Source organism: Canis aureus, chromosome 9, assembly GCF_053574225.1.
Source record: "Canis aureus isolate CA01 chromosome 9, VMU_Caureus_v.1.0, whole genome shotgun sequence".
NCBI classification, from domain to species: domain Eukaryota; kingdom Metazoa; phylum Chordata; class Mammalia; order Carnivora; family Canidae; genus Canis; species Canis aureus.
In genome coordinates, this window is record NC_135619.1 from 66208804 (window position 1) to 66224063 (window position 15260).

A 15260-nucleotide genomic window follows, 5' to 3' on the forward strand; every position below is an offset into this window, starting at 1 on the left:
CCCCCCATGTAAATAAATAAATCTTAAAAAAAAAGAAAGAAGTTGCTCACAGCAAGCTCAAGGCAAGGAGGCCACTGAAATGCAAGCTGTGTGGGCTCCTGGGCTGGGGACCCTGCAGAGGTTGGGGTCATTGGCAGGGGACCTGGGGGCCACTGCATGCGCCAGTCACAATGTGAGCGGCTCCCCTCCTCAGGCCCTTGGTCTGATTAACTCCCTCCCGCTTCCTAGAAACCTCTTGGGGCCCTGGGTCTGGGGGAGGTGCTCCTCCTTGGGCTCCTCCCCTTGGAGCCCCTCACCCCCGAGCACCATATCATGTAGCACAGAGTTGGGACTCTGGATGCATTTTTTGACTCAGGCTGCAGTTCGATTCACTGAGTCTGTGAGTCCAAAGTGCTAATGAGACCCCATCTCCCACCAAGGTCAGGCCCGGTGGGGGCTCTGCGGGGTGCCGCTCTGCACCTGCTCCCGTCTCCTCCCACTCCTGCAGAAGCTGTGGGCCCTGTGGCCTGCACCCCAGATGCCAAACCAACCTGGGATCTCCAGAACCACCTTCCTACCCCAGCTGATTCTAGAACCATCCACCCGGTGAGCTGGCTCCCAAAGGCTGTGTGGGGGCCCTTCACAAAGATCTCTCGGAAATCCTCCCCCAGGACTCCAGGCTGTGAGAGTTAAAAAAAGACCCGGGTTCATCACTGAATTTTCCTTTTAATGGTTTTACAGTGACATGAAATGCTTTTGTTTCCTGAGAGAAGAGGCATGTTTCAAATGAATTATTAACCAAAAAGAATTGGCCGTGAGCAAGACATCCTCCGTTGACTCCGGAGAAAAATGCAGACAGACAGCTGGCTTGCATGGTGCTATCTCTTACAGCCCCCAGCAGAGGTCAGCCTGGGCAACAGGAGGGGGCATCGGCTCTCCCACCAGCTGTAGCCCGGCCTGCTGCCCATTCGTCCCCCAAGGGGTTGAGCCTCCCACACAGGCCTCCTTCCAGGCCGGTTCTGGGGTGCCAGCCTCTATTTCTGACTCTGCTGGACCCTGAACGGAGCCCCCTCTGGTCACGGACTGTCCGCCCTGGGGGCTGGGATGCCCTTGCTGGATTATGAGGTCTGGAGGAGCAGAGGGCTGGGCCTTCTTCCCAGGCCCCAAGGCTTGCGGAGGACAGTGTGGACCATGGTGCTGTCGCAGCGCAGGGACTGTGCTGGTCTCTATTTCTGCGGCCACCCACCCATTCCATCCTGTCCTCTCTCCCTGCCCTGTGTCCCGGGAGGCTGACGCCTTCCACTGCATGTCTTGGGCTCCCCTGTTCCTTGGGTTTGGCCAATGACATGCACCCTCAGGAGGACTAGGGAGGGTGGAGAGAGGTTGGGGTGTTTCTCCCCTTCCTTTCTTGTTTAGGGGTTCATCTCCATCTGTTCCAATCACAGCTCCTGCGAAGCGGCCCCTCTTTTGAGTCTCAGGCTCTCTAGGTTTTCTAGTTCCTGTGGCACGATTTCCTCCCCGTGTCCTGTTCCTAGGGGTGCTGACCGCCCCCCCCTTACTAGTCCTGGAGGACTTCACGAGCCCCATTTACATCCAGGACCTGCCCACACCCCTGGAAGGGATCAACTGAGCCTTGTGGCTTGAGTTCCGTGTGTTTCTGGGTCACTGACAGACCCAGGAACCAAGAGCTCAGAGCCTGAGGAAGAGGACAGAGGGCAGCCAGGAGGCCCCTCGGGCTGCTCTGAGGGGAAGTGAGGGGGCGCCCCCACACGCCTTCCTGGAAGAGCCCCAGCTCCGCTAAAACAAAGCTGGCGACACTTCAGGTCTTCTTGTTTTTGGACACTGTCTGTCAGCCTTGGAGCCTGCGAGCAAGGGGTGCAGGGGGCTCTTGGCCGGGAGGTAGATCCCCAGGGCTTGGCCTCTCTGCGTGGAGCTGCTGTACCCGGGCCCTGTCCCCCTCGTGTCCTGCCGCCGAGCCACCAGGACACTCCCAGGCTGTTGCCTTATCTGGCCCTTCACCCTCCATGCCTGAACGCGCATTCGTTGTAGGACTTTTAACTCAGTATTTTACTTTTCCTGCTTTTGAATTATTAAAGTGAAGTCCAAAAGAACAACAGATTAAAAGGCTAAAGTGAAATAGTTGAGCTGTTACAATTGTTCTTAATATATATCCCCTAACTTGGGGCCTTCAGGAATTTTCAAAAACTTTATTAGAAATCGATGAACAATGCTTAGGACCCTTAGGGGTTTCGCAACATTTTTGTCTTTTGCCTCTGTCCTCCAAGGAAGGAGGGGTGTTGGTGAGGGGGTGCTTTCTGGAGGCTGGGAAGCCTGGAGGTCAGGGCCTGCTGCTCTGTAACTCTGGGGGGCTGCCATCCACAACATGGCAAGACTGAGGGCCCCAGACACTACCTGAACCTCCTCAGACCCCAGTGCTAGCCACACTCCGCTGCAGCCCCCAGCTCAGCATGGGGGGGGGGGGGGCGGTGACTGGTGATCACTTTTGTATTTTTTGTTTTTTTTTTTAAATTTTATTTATGATAGTCACACAGAGAGAGAGAGAGGCAGAGACACAGGCAGAGGGAGAAGCAGGCTCCATGCAGGGAGCCCGATGTGGGATTCGATCCCGAGTCTCCAGGATCGCGCCCTTGGGCCAAAGGCAGGCGCTAAACCATTGCGCCACCCAGGGATCCCTGGTGATCACTTTTGAAAGGTAAAGTGAGTTGGTAGGTACAGAAAGGACAGCAGTGTCTGTGAAAGCCAGTCTGCTGTTGGCATAATTAAGGACTCCCCTGGAGCATTCCCATTCTTTCCTCCCATTTTACAAGTAGGGAAACTGAGGGCTAAAGAGGTTAAAGCGCTTTCTTCCTGGTCACACGGTTTGAACTGGTATTTAGATCTGACCCCAAAGCCCGGTTCCTACTCCAAACCAGCGTGGGCCCTCCTGGTGGCTCCATCCAGTGGCACCCTGCAAGGATTATGTCCATACTCCCAGGCGCCTTAGTGAGCTCCTGATGGCAGGCTGTGACTTCCAGGTAGGGATACTGTTCACACACACACACACACACACACACACACACACACTCACCGCCCTGGACCCAACACATAACTGGCGCTCATTCACTGCTTGGCTGAAGGAAGATGGGCATTCACTGTACATCCTTCCTGCTTGTTAAATGCTTAACAATTTTTATGGTTTCAAAAAACACGATGGGGGTGGGCGGAGCGGCCCCAGCCCAGGCGGAGCCCCGTCGGGGCTCAGAGCCCGGCGAGCACTCACCTTTTGATGGCTTTATAGCAAATGATGACAAGCACAGTGAGAAACACCAGGGAGGCGCAACATACCGCGATGATGATCACCAGCCCCGACCACCAGCTTTCCTCAGCGGGGCACGAGGTAGAGTTGGGGGCTGAAAGACACAGGAAGAGGCTGAGTCTCCGCCGGAGGAGCAGGTGTCGGCCGCGTCGGAGGTGGACCGTGGCGGGTGACACGGCAGTGTCCTCATCGTCATCCGGCCCCCGGGATGGAGGCTCCTGACCTGGGCCGCCGTCCCCACCCCCACCCCAGCGGCAGGTGACGTCATGCCTGGCCCCCCGCCAGACACGTGCTCTGAGCAGGGGTTAACGCTGAGGCCCGGGCCATCCATCCTCCCTTGGCATGAGCTAACTGACAGCAGGGTCAGGTTTAATTTCCCATGAAAAATAACAGAACATCTCATTCTCTCAGTTGAGGCATTAGATCCACTTCCTCCGAGGGTGGGGGTGGGGAGCAGGGTGCACAGGGCACGCTCCAGGAGGGAGGACAGAAAGGGAGGCCCATCAATGTCAGTTTGGTAAGCCAAGAGGCAGCCTGTCTCCCTGCTTGGATCCGGCCCATGTGGGGAGTACCTACAGCCGTCTCAACTGGCCGAAACCCGGCAGAGTCTGTCGCTGACACAGCACCTGAGCTGTGCCACAGGGCCCCTTTGTCATTACTTGATCCAAGGAAGGGGTACCCGGGGTGAACCTGTCCGCCCCCCCACACTTGGCACCAGCTGTGCGGGGCAGACCGCAGCACAGGGTGGACGAGGCCCGCTGCAAAGCTGGTTCACTCTTCTGAGAACCGTGGAGACATCACACAGCCTCATCCCAGAGGCCCTGAAAGGTCCAGACACAGCTGGAAAGGAGCGCCCCGAATTGCAAAAGAAATAGGAGGGGTGGAGGGGAGAAAAGAGAGAAAGAAGGGAGAAGAGGGAGGGAGTGGAGGAGAGAGGGGGGCAGGGAGGGACAGACGGATGGACAGATATACAGACACTACTAGCTTTGGGCAAGTCTTCAAGACCTGTGGCTTTATGTAAAGGGATCAAAACTATGCCCTAGACTCTGTGTCCACTTAATAATCGATACTTTCAGGGGTGCCACAGAACATGGGGAGTAAGTGAATGGTTTCCCGGGGATACCACAGATGCTTTCGTCTCTACCGTCATTCTCAGAATTGACTCCTCACGGTGTAAACCGCACACGGTGATTCTTAACCCTCTGAAGTGTCCAATGTGATCCGCTTTGACAAATGAGTTCACCTGCCTAAGCCACACCTCTGTCATGACAGAATATTCCCACCACCCCAGGAAGTTGCCCTGTGTCAATCCCTGCGCTGCAGGCAAACACTATTCTGCTCTCTAAAATCAAAGATTAGGGGATCCCTGGGTGGCACAGCGGTTTCGCGCCTGCTTTTGGCCCAGGGCACGATCCTGGAGTCCCGGGATCGAGTCCCACGTCGGGCTCCTGGCATGGGGCCTGCTTCTCCCTCTGCCTGTGACTCTGCCTCTCTCTCTCTCTCTCTCTCTCTATGTCTATCATAAATAAATAAAAATAAATCTTTAAAAATAAAATAAAATAAAAGATTAGATTTGCCTGTTCTTGAAAGTCCGAACATGGAATCATGCAGTATGTTATATCTTTGCTCCCTTTATTTAGCAAGATGTTTTTGAGATTTATCCACGTTATCACAAATTTCAGAAGTTCCTTCTTTTTTTTTTTATTGCTGAGTGTGGTATTCCATTATATGAAGAAACCACAATTTGTTTATCCGTTCACCTGTTGTGGGGTGGACTCCTGGGCTGCTTCCAGGTTTTGACTTTTGTGAATAGACCTGCTAGAAGCATCTGCAAACGTGGTCTAGATCTTTTTTTTTTTTTTTTAAGATTTTTATTTATTTATTCATGAGAGACAGAGAGAGAGGAGAGAGGCAGAGACACAGGCAGAGGGAGAAGAAGGCTCCATGCAGGGAGCCCGATGTGGGACTCGATCCCGGGACCCCAGGATCACGCCCTGGGCCGAAGGCAGCTCAACCGCTGAGCCACCCAGGGCTCCCCTAGACCTGTCTTCATGTTTTTCCTGGATAAACATCTGGGCTCGCTGGGCCCTATGGTGTGTGTGTGAGTAACTTTATAAGAGGCTGCCTGTTTGTTTCCCCAAGTGCCTTTTCTCTTGTATATGCCTGCCGGGAACAATTAAAGAGGAGTAAGCAGAGCAGGGTAGTTCCAAGTTACCAAATTGTTATCAGATTGTGGTGTTGTTGCAGCTGGGTGGGGAGACCCAGCAAGCCACTAAGTGCTCTTTGCAGGGAGCAGGTGCTAAAGCCCCTTTAACAAATGTCAGGTCCCTAGATCTGGGGCTCAGATCACCACACAACCAAGCTGGTTCAGAAATGCTTCCTGAGAGACACCAGGACAGGGATGTCACCGAGCCACATGGCTGCTCTCAGCCAGGGCCGGGTCAGGCCATTAAGAACTCCAACACTGAAAAGATACAGAATATGAAATTCAAGATAGGAATAAACTCTAAAATAAGGGAAAGGAGATCCAAGAGGATTCTCATTTTTCCCATGATGAATTTCTTCAGTGGTTTTTTTGTTTTGTTTTGTTTTTGTGAAATATCAAACGCAAACCTCCGAGAAGCCTGGCTCTCCTACCCCAGTTCCACATTTTGGTGTATCCCAAATGTCCCAAATTTGGCTTGGCTGAGTCTTCCTGGGGTGACCCAGCACAGATTCAGGCCCCATTTTCCCTCCAATGGTCAGTGCATGATAGTCAGGAGTGCAACCAGATACAGGGGGATCCCAACCCCAAAGGGCTTGCCTCCTTGTTTTTGCCACAAAGGGAAGCAATTTTGGCTTCTGTCAATTGTACCTCAGGCTGTAACACCTCCGGGCCAAGTCCCAAGGGCCATGCCTGCAGCCCAAGGGGACCCTCACACCTGTCCACAGGGGACCCACAGGGGGCCGGGGCTCACAGCAGCTGTGGGCAGCCCTTCTCCAGAGGGTCCCTGGAAATAAGGGGAGGGGGGCTGTCTTTGGTTGTCACAGTAAGTGAGCCCAGGAGCTCCAGAAAACAACAGGGGCCTGGATATTCCTACAAGATTGAACTGTCCCTCCAAAAAAAAGCCACTGAGGCCCTCGTTGAGAAATACCATCAACGGGAAACAGAAGGGTTGATCCGAAACCGCCTTTGGTATCTGACACCAAATTTCAGAGTGTCTCTTTTGAGGTTCTTTACGTTCATTGGTAATGAGGTGGGGATCTCCTTCTTGCTTACTCGTCCCAAACACAATCGACATAGAAAGCAGGGGGACTGGTTTGAGAGGGTCCTTCTGTGTCGGGCCCCTGATATTATTCAGCAGCGTGCTGCCCAGCACATGCATGTGAGGAAGCTACTCCAGGCAAGAAGCTAACACATGAGCAAAGAAGGAGGTATTTTGTGAATCTAGCCTGGGGGCATAAATCTTGGATTTTGCCAAGAAAACGGCTCTTGTGTTCAAACAATGCATTCTTATGTCTCCTAGCTCCAGTCATTCTTTTTACATTAAGAAGCATCAGGAACTGTTGGAGCTGGAGGAAGCCTGAGAAGTATCATTTCAGCAAAAGGACACACACGGACACCCAGGATCAAGAAGCAACTTTTCCCAGGGGCCAGCGATCGGGACACCAAGCTTTGGGCTTCAGGCCAGGTCTGCTCCTGCCTGAACTTCCTTCCTACTGGTGTGGCCAGGACTCCTTTGCAGATGTGATAAGCTTAGCATGTGAGCAGCCTGATGGTGCACATTTGAGAAGATAGCATCATGAAGGTGCTCATTCATTCATTCATTCATTCATCCACCAGGCATTTGCTGAGCACCTGCCATGCTCTAGCATCATGCTAGGAGCTGGGAGTGCAAAGATGGATTTGCTAGAAACCATGCCCTTACCAGGTCTGGTACCAGCTGCCCACAGATCATCACAGGGCTGGCTGAGACCTGGTCACCTTTGCTCAAGGGGCCAGCAGGCTCCAAGAGGAGATGAGACATGCAGATTTGCTAACGTGCGAGGTGCAGGTCATTTGTGGCTTGAGGAGAGGAGGCCATTTGGTGCGAAGGATCAAGGAAGAGGGTGATGTCCATGAGAGGCAGATGGTCAGGCAGGGAAGGCTGAGACAAGCCGGGTGTGAAGTCCAGACATGAGACTGCCGGGGCTCCGCTCCCTCTGGCACAGCCCCTTGTTTGTGGCCAAGATTCTGCAAACACTGACAGAAAGGCAGGAGCTGTCCTGACCTCTAGGGGTTGCAGCCCCCTCTCTCCCTGTCTCTACTCAATAAAGCTCTGTCTACTGTATTCATTAAACACTCCTGACGTCTATAAAGATGATAAAAGTAACAACCACAGAGCTCGGCGTAGAACCACCTGGGCTCAGTTTTGCTTTATCAAAGGAGCTGCTTTCTTTCTAATCAAGAAATGTATCATTTAAACTTATATTTGGGGGGTGCCCAGGTGGCTCAGTTGGTTGGGTGTCCAACCCTTGGTTTCGCCTCAGGTAGTGTGATCTCAGGGTTGTGGGATCCAGAACCGAGTCGGGCTCTATGCTCAGCTCAGAGTCTGCTTGAGACTCTCTCTCTTCCTCTGTCTCTTCCCTAGCTTGCATTCTCTCTTTAAAACAAATACAGCAAAAAATAAATAAATAAAAATTACAAATAAATAATAAAAATAAATAAATAAATAAATACAGCTTAAAAAAAAAAAAACCCTCATATTAGAGACTTCTTCCAGCCAAGATACAGTAACAGGGACAGATTTGTTCCCCCCCCAAAAAAACACACATCTGAAACATCTACAAAATATACCAAATACATACGACAATGGTTTTCAAAATAGCAGACATCAAGGCAACAGAAGGCACTGATCTCTGAAGTACAAGAAACGAAGAAGGGGAGTTCGGGCTGCCCCAGATCACTGCCCGAGAGTTTGCAAAGAGCGGTCCTGGAAGGGAGAAGCCAGCAGGATCCAGACATCTGCGTGAAGTTGGGGAGCTGGAACTGGGAGTCCAGGGAGTGAGCACGACGGATATGGTCTCCCCCCAGGGTACTTCCAGAAGAGGGGAGGAAGCCAACAGCCTACAAAGAAATCTACCAAGGAATATATAATGGCACGAGTGGCAAATGCTAGAAAGAGATGAAAAGGAGGTCATCTTGTGGAAGTGTCTAGAAAAGAAGCAGCTGTGAATGTGCCCATCTGAACGGTATCAAGGAGCCTGAGCAGACCAACGGGACTCCAGTGCCCCAGGGGAGCCTGTGAGGTCAGGCAGGAGCCCCCAACCCCAGTGCTCCCGCTGACCAGCACCTTCCCTGTATCGCTCTCAGGTATTGGTGACCATCAGATGAGACAGCAGGGGCAGGGTTCTTGAGGGTCCCAGGAGTAGCAACCATCATCACCTGCTGGGCACTGATTCCAAGGCACGCGACTGGTCATGGCAGTGCAGAGCCCACTGAAATCCCCTTTTGTAAGTGGGGAAACAGACCACACAGTCAGCAGAACAATCACGATTCGAACCCAAGTGTGCTTGCGACAGCATTCATGGTCAACTCAACATGCTTACGTGTGATCAGGAACCTGCCACTTCCATCTCCTTGCCTGCCAGCTCTACACAGGAGGTGCCTGACGGGCAGCGGGGTACGCAGTGGGGCAGGAATGAATCAGAGGGGCAGCCAGCAGGGGAGAAACAATTCGGGTTTGCAAGATATTTTTCAATGGTTCCTAGAAGAAGGGAGTTACAGCCTTGTCCTTTTTTTTTCTTAAGATTTTAATTTATTTATTGGACAGAGAGGGGGGGGGGGAGAGGGAGAGAGAGAACAAGCCGGGGAAGGGGTAGAGGGAGAGGGAGAAGCAGACTCCCCTTGGAGCAGGGGGCCCGAGGAAGGGCTCGATCCCACGACCCTGGGATCATGATCTGAGCTGAAGGCAGATGCCTAACCTACTGAGCCACCCAGGCGCACCCCCCCGTCCTTTGTTTTAACATGATTTTATCCGTTGTGATGGAGACTATGGATTTATCCATGGTTTGGCCTTTTGACCCTGAGTGGCCACCCTGAGTGGCCAACCACTCGCGTCCCGCGGCTCCTCATTTCTCGAGCGCAGCCTGAGCGCCAGGCACTGCCGGTGACACCGTGGGTGTTCACTCGGCCCCAGGGGAATCATTAGACTTCTCTCCCAACTTTCCAAGTCTTTGATGACTCACGCCAAGGTTGCCTGTGCTGTTTCCCGACTGACTCGAGAGCTGAAATGGCAGCACACTGAGTCGGCCTTGACTGAGCGGGCGGGAGGCCGGTCAGCCTGCAGCCCCCCTGCACTGCTAGCTCCCCGCAGTCACGCTCCGGCCCATCAATGGGTCACAGCCACCGAGCACAGGTGCGCAGAGGGCCCCCTGAGCTGCCACCAGCTTCCCTCAAGAGGCTGATGCCCATGAATGCGCTCCCCAACCAGAGGACACGTTCACCCCATACTGGGGTCCCCCGTTGGGAGCTGGCCCAGGGCTCGTGACACCGCCAGGGACTTGCCACTGTTGTGTGTCGGGCACCACACAGGAGTCACGCGGCCCCGCTCTCAGGGATGGCCTCCTGGCACAGCTGGCCCTTAGGGTGTAGGGGAGCCCCTTTTCTGTGCCGGGCCCTCCCACCCACAGGAAGGGTCTAGAAGACACCACCCAGCCATCTGGGCAAAGTGCGCCCCGGGTTACCAAAAGTCTGAAGAGCATTTTGGAGCCATTCAACTCTCGGCCCCCGCCTCAGCCTGTTCGCCCAACACGAGGATGGGGTGGGGTCCAGGAGCTCTGCTGACACGTTCGTGTGGGGACACAACCTGTCTCCTGTGGTCAAAGGAGGGGTCTGGGGCGCAGAGAAGCAGACTCGTCCTCACATCTCTGCCCTGCCTTACATCCGGCCCCCGGAACCAGAGGGCACGCGGCTCCCACAAGCTCCTTCATGGCTGATGGCCTGTTCCCTGCCTCTGCCTCGGTGTCCCCAGCCCCACTGCGGAAGGAGGGGGTGTGGGGGCGCCTCCGTCCCCGTGCCCCACCCCCACACAGAGCCCATTGTTCCTGGCACACAAGGGGCCGACTCAGCTCACTGCCATCCATTCCCGGGCACAGGGCATCCACGGGGAGGCCTGTGCCAGGGCCGTCCACCCTCCCCCGTGGGCCAGCTCGGGGGTGGGGCCACGCGCTCATCTCCCACCCAAGGTGCCAGGGCGTGTGGCCAGCCTTCACAGCCACAAGTGCAAGATCAGACCTTGACACCATGCAAACCTCTGGAACAAGCCCCTACATATAGAGAGAAAAGTCTCCTTTGGCACCTGTGCCCGATAAAAGCAGTGAGCATGTGCACTTCACCTCCAGGGGGTGGCTTTCGCCCCTTCTCTGCTAATAGGAGTCTGGCTCAGGCTTTGAGGACGGGATAGAACCCCCCTGTGATACGTCTTTCCAATCCCCCCACCCCCACGGCCAGAGGTTCCCGTGTCCCCTCATCCGCCACAGGCTCAGGCTTTGGAAAGGCGTGTCCACCCAGGAGGTGGGTTTTCAGTGGTGTCAGCCAGGTCTGGTCGTTCCAGTCCTTCTGACCCTAACTGATTCAGACATGGGCACATCATGCAGATCAGGCCAATGACATGAGGAAAAGCCTGCTGGCAGCTTCCAGAACTGTCTCCTTGCTGTTAAGGGAGAAGCAGGGAAATAGGAAGGCCTCTTTTCCTCGTGGACACCACCATGTCCTTTTTTACCCCTAAACAAAGTAGCTTTGGGGGGCTGAGGGTGCTGGGGTGCAGAGTGGGTGGGTTACAATGTGAACTAGGGCAGCCACGGTGCTTCAAGGGGCAACAGGTGAGCAAAGGGGGTTCATCACACAGGTGCCTGGAGGAAGAGCCAAAGCAAAGGTCCTGAGGTCAGCAGGGATGTGGCAGGTCTGAGGAGCAGCAAAGAGGCCCTTGTGACCGGGATGAAGCAGGCAAGAGAAGGACAGGAGAGATGAGAAAACCTTAAGCTTTTACACTGAGAAATGAGGTGTCATTGGAGAAGGGGTGGTCAGGTCTGACTTCACATTGACTGAATGGCTCTATGTTTAGAGTAGACGTGTGTGTGTGTGGTGTGTGTGTGTGGCGCAGGGTGGGGGAGTGTGTAGGAAGCTGGAGGGTCACTGCCAATAGTCTAAGATGAACAGGATTGTGGCTCAGATGGGGCTCAGCAGTGGAGGTGTGGATAAAGGGTGGATTCTGGATACATCTGGAAGGTCAAGTTCACGGAAGTGTGGATGTGTGTGCATGTAGATGTGTGGGCGGGTGCTGGGTGTGACCCAGGAGAGGGGATGGGCCCCATGCACAGGTGGGCGCCCCAGTATGTAGGAAAGGTGAGAGAGGAGTGTATGGGTGGGTGACAGAGCGGGCTCAGGGGTCGCTTCCTTCCTTCCAATGGTTTCTGTTGTCTCGGCGAAGCAGGAAGCAGGGTCAGCAGCTGAGCGAGGATGGGACAGGTGTCCAGGGTGGTGGGGTGGGCAGGGACCCTAAAGTGAGTCCGGTCCAGGGCCAGCCGCTTCACCCCACACGCCTTCACCCCATGCCTGGGACTGCAGGGTCAGGCTGGCTTTCCCCAGGCTGTGTGAAGGGAGGGTGGCCTGGGGCTGAGGGTGCTGAGGGTGTGCCTGGGGGGTGAATGCAGTGCCGGACCAGGACCGGCAGACAGTTCGTGAAGGTGCCCAACGTCCTGGGGCAGGTGGTAGAGCTGGGATCTGAACCCAGACATCTGGCTCCAGGGCCAACCTGCAACCCCCACCCAGAAACAAGCAAGCAAATCCAGGCCCAAAGATACACCTTGGACAAAATGAGACAGGAGGGTCCCATGGAGGGAGGGAGGCTGTGCATGGAAAGGGGACCTCGGTGTTACCTGGGCATCGGGGAAGCCTCTTTGAGGAGGTGGTATTTAGGCTGAGCCCTACAGGGTGGGGGAGAGGGGGCCGCCCTATGGAAAGGTCCTATGTGGGTTGGTCTAGGTCAGCAGGGGAAGGAGGGGGGCCACAGGCAGGGGGCACCCAAGCCTCTCTGCTGCCCCCCAGGACCCCAATGTCCGGGACCTCCCTGCTGAAGCCCTGGGGAGGGGCTCCATGCCCTTCCATCTGTGACTCCCAGCCTGTTGCCCGAACTCCACAGGACACTCACTTCTCTGATTTATTTATTTCTGCCTGGCGTCCTGGGCACGGAGCCCAGCGTGGTGGCGGTGTGGCTGCTTATCATCAAGGACACTGTTCTCAGGCCCGGCTCCTGAGGGGGGCATTAAAAAAAAAAACAACCCAATACATTATTAATAATTGTCTCCATCATCCCCGTGCCTAATTAGGAAAGGAAAATTATGAATTGGGTTTCAGTCTCCATGGTGGGGGCAGCCACGGCTTTTCCTGATGCAAGGGAAAGATCTGGGCGGAGGCCCGGGCAGGAGCTGAGAACAGCAGGCCGCTGCCTGGTGCAATTAATTATGCTTCTGGTGGCCACTGCAGAACACGCCTCCCCTTGTTCCTCGCCCAAACAGCCCTCTTTGTGAGGCTCCTGAAGGCCAGGACTTGTTAGTCAACAGCACTCCTCGCTTTATGTAGCTGCAATCCATCCTTTCTCTGTTCCTTGCCCCGGGGACCCTCCCCGGACGCCCTGAGCCTTCTGTTGCCACCCAGGGCTGCAGATGCCCCAACTGCCCAGAAGGTCCCCACTTGGCAGCTTCAGAATGGCACAGAAGTGACGAGATGATGCCACAGGGGGAAGGCCCTGGGTGACCACTTGAGCCCACCCTCGTGGCCCTGACAACTCCTCATTCCCGTGCTAATCCATTCCCTCGCTCGTGTCTGCTAAGAGCCTGCTACTCTGTGCCGTGCACGCCCCGTGCCAGGTCCTGGGGATGGGAGGGTCAGCGAAACAGAAAGGGGCCTGCCCTCATGATGCTCAGGTCCACTAGAGAATGGACAGAAATTCAGGAACCCCCAGACCGATGCCTGCTGATTCCGGTCTCCCCGAGACACTCGGTTGCCCACATGCCTTAGGTTCAAACAGCGGGAAACCAAAAAGCAAAAAACAATAATGCCCTGAACATGGTTGATCGAGAATAATGAGCCTGTCTTTACTTGTGAGACGCTCATGACCTTGGGGTGGGAAAATGCTCCCAAGAGAATATATTAAATGCTCAGCAGAGCCCCAGTTACCTAGTTGATACTGAACAGATGTTGAATTGCTTTCTTCCCTCCCACCCAGCGAGTAATACATGATGGGGTCTCATGAATGCCCCCTCTGATAGAATCTGCTCCGTCTACACAGTTGTAATCATGTTGAAGAGGGGTTCACGATCACCTTGGACCAATGGTTGACAAACCCTGATCCCTAGGCCAAATGTGGCCCACCACCTGTTTTTGGAAATAAAGTTTTATTGGAAAACCCACTTGTTCACATATGGTCGTGACTGCTTTCTGGCTGCATCAGCCAAGCTGAATAACTGCAACAGAGACAGTATGGCCCTGCAAGGCCTGAACTGTTTACCATCTGGCCTTTGACAGAAAGAATTTGCCGGGACACCCGGGTGGCTCAGTGGTTGAGGGTCTGCCTTCGGCTCAGGGTCGTGATCCCAGGGTCTCGGGATTGAGTCCTGCACAGGCTCCTCTCAGGGAGCCTGCTTCTCCCTCTGCCTGTGTCCCTTCTTCTCTTTCTGTGTGGCTCATGAATAAATAAATAAAATCTTAAAAAAAAAAAAAAAAAGGTTTGTCTATCCCTACCTAACTTGGGGTGGTCTTAACCTGAGACTGTTTGACAAACTTAGGAGAGTGATCCAAGAGCATCCTGAAATTATAGCCCCAATTTTCATTTTGCTAGTAACCATTCCACTCTTATATTATTTCTTGGAAGGGTGCTTCACTCCAAATGTTACACCAATACCTTGATGGGAGGTCTCTAGGCATGGGGCTCAGGCTCTGTCTGGCCTGTGAATTTTAACAATGACAGTGTGATGACACGGCGAAAGCGCAGAGGACTGACCGGAGTTTGGATATTGCCCTGCGCGTATCACATGTGCGAAGTGACCCTGGATGGTGCACTGAAACGATACAAGCTCCTCAACCCTTCCCTGGAAGATTGGGGTTCAGCCATGGAGGGGCTCAGCCATGATAACGTGTCAAGTATCATCCTGGCAGTCACCACAACAATGTGTTCAGTGGTTCTCCCAACAGCAGAAGCAACGACATTTGGGTAGATTTAGGACTAACATCTCTAAGAACTGTCTACACCCTTTAACTGTCCAACAATGGAACAGGCTGGTTTCTAAGGCAGGTACAGCCCGCCACTTTGGCGGCAGCCTCCAAGGCTCTTTCTGGCTCCCAATCTGATGACAAGCTTACCCTTGGCTTAGCTGTGAGGAAGGACAGGCAGTTCCATCCCATCCCTCATCCTGCAGTTTCAAGCACACGGGAGAGCCACTGGCCCCTCCTTCCTCCTCTCGATCCCCCTCAGTACATCTTGGGGTCTTTTTGTTTGTTTGGCACTCAAACATCAGCTTCTGCAGCCACCCGCCTCTGTCTTGGCTATGGAGGTGAGCACTAGAAGGTATGGTCCTCTCCACCTGTGCTGGGGTACAGGGGATATGAAGCCACATTACGACCTTCTCAGGCACCTAGAGCCCTTCTTGGGAAGACTGCCTCAGGCTGCTGGAGTGGATACACATGCAGTGGGGAGCCTGGAAATTTATTCCCCTACACCTAGGAGAGTCCTTGACCAGTGACCGACAGCAGCTAGGCTGGACAGTCTAGCCCCCTGCTGCCAGCTGGGACCACTGGTAGGACATAAGGAATCCTCCAGAATCCCCCCACAGGATGGGGCCCAGGCCTCCTGGATGCTCACTTGGCTTTCTCTTCTTCCCAGTCCCACCTCTTGTGTTGCCTTCCAGTCTCCCCTGGGTACAGTTCCTTTAAGAATTCTTGTCTCTG

General features: G+C 54.2%; 1 protein-coding gene across 3 annotated transcripts in view; it reads right to left on the reverse strand.

Annotated features, from left to right (window-relative positions):
• The window catches only part of PRIMA1 (proline rich membrane anchor 1), a 60005-nt gene that overhangs the window by 11886 nt on the left and 32859 nt on the right, over positions 1-15260 (reverse strand). For all 3 annotated transcript variants that reach the window (XR_013386785.1, XM_077910416.1, XM_077910415.1), the window contains exon 4: positions 3260-3389. Coding sequence is in view for 2 of the 3 variants with exons in the window: in XM_077910416.1 (XP_077766542.1) it covers positions 3260-3389 (130 nt within the window). In the remaining variant the exon portion in view is untranslated. The remainder of the gene's footprint in view (positions 1-3259; positions 3390-15260) is intronic.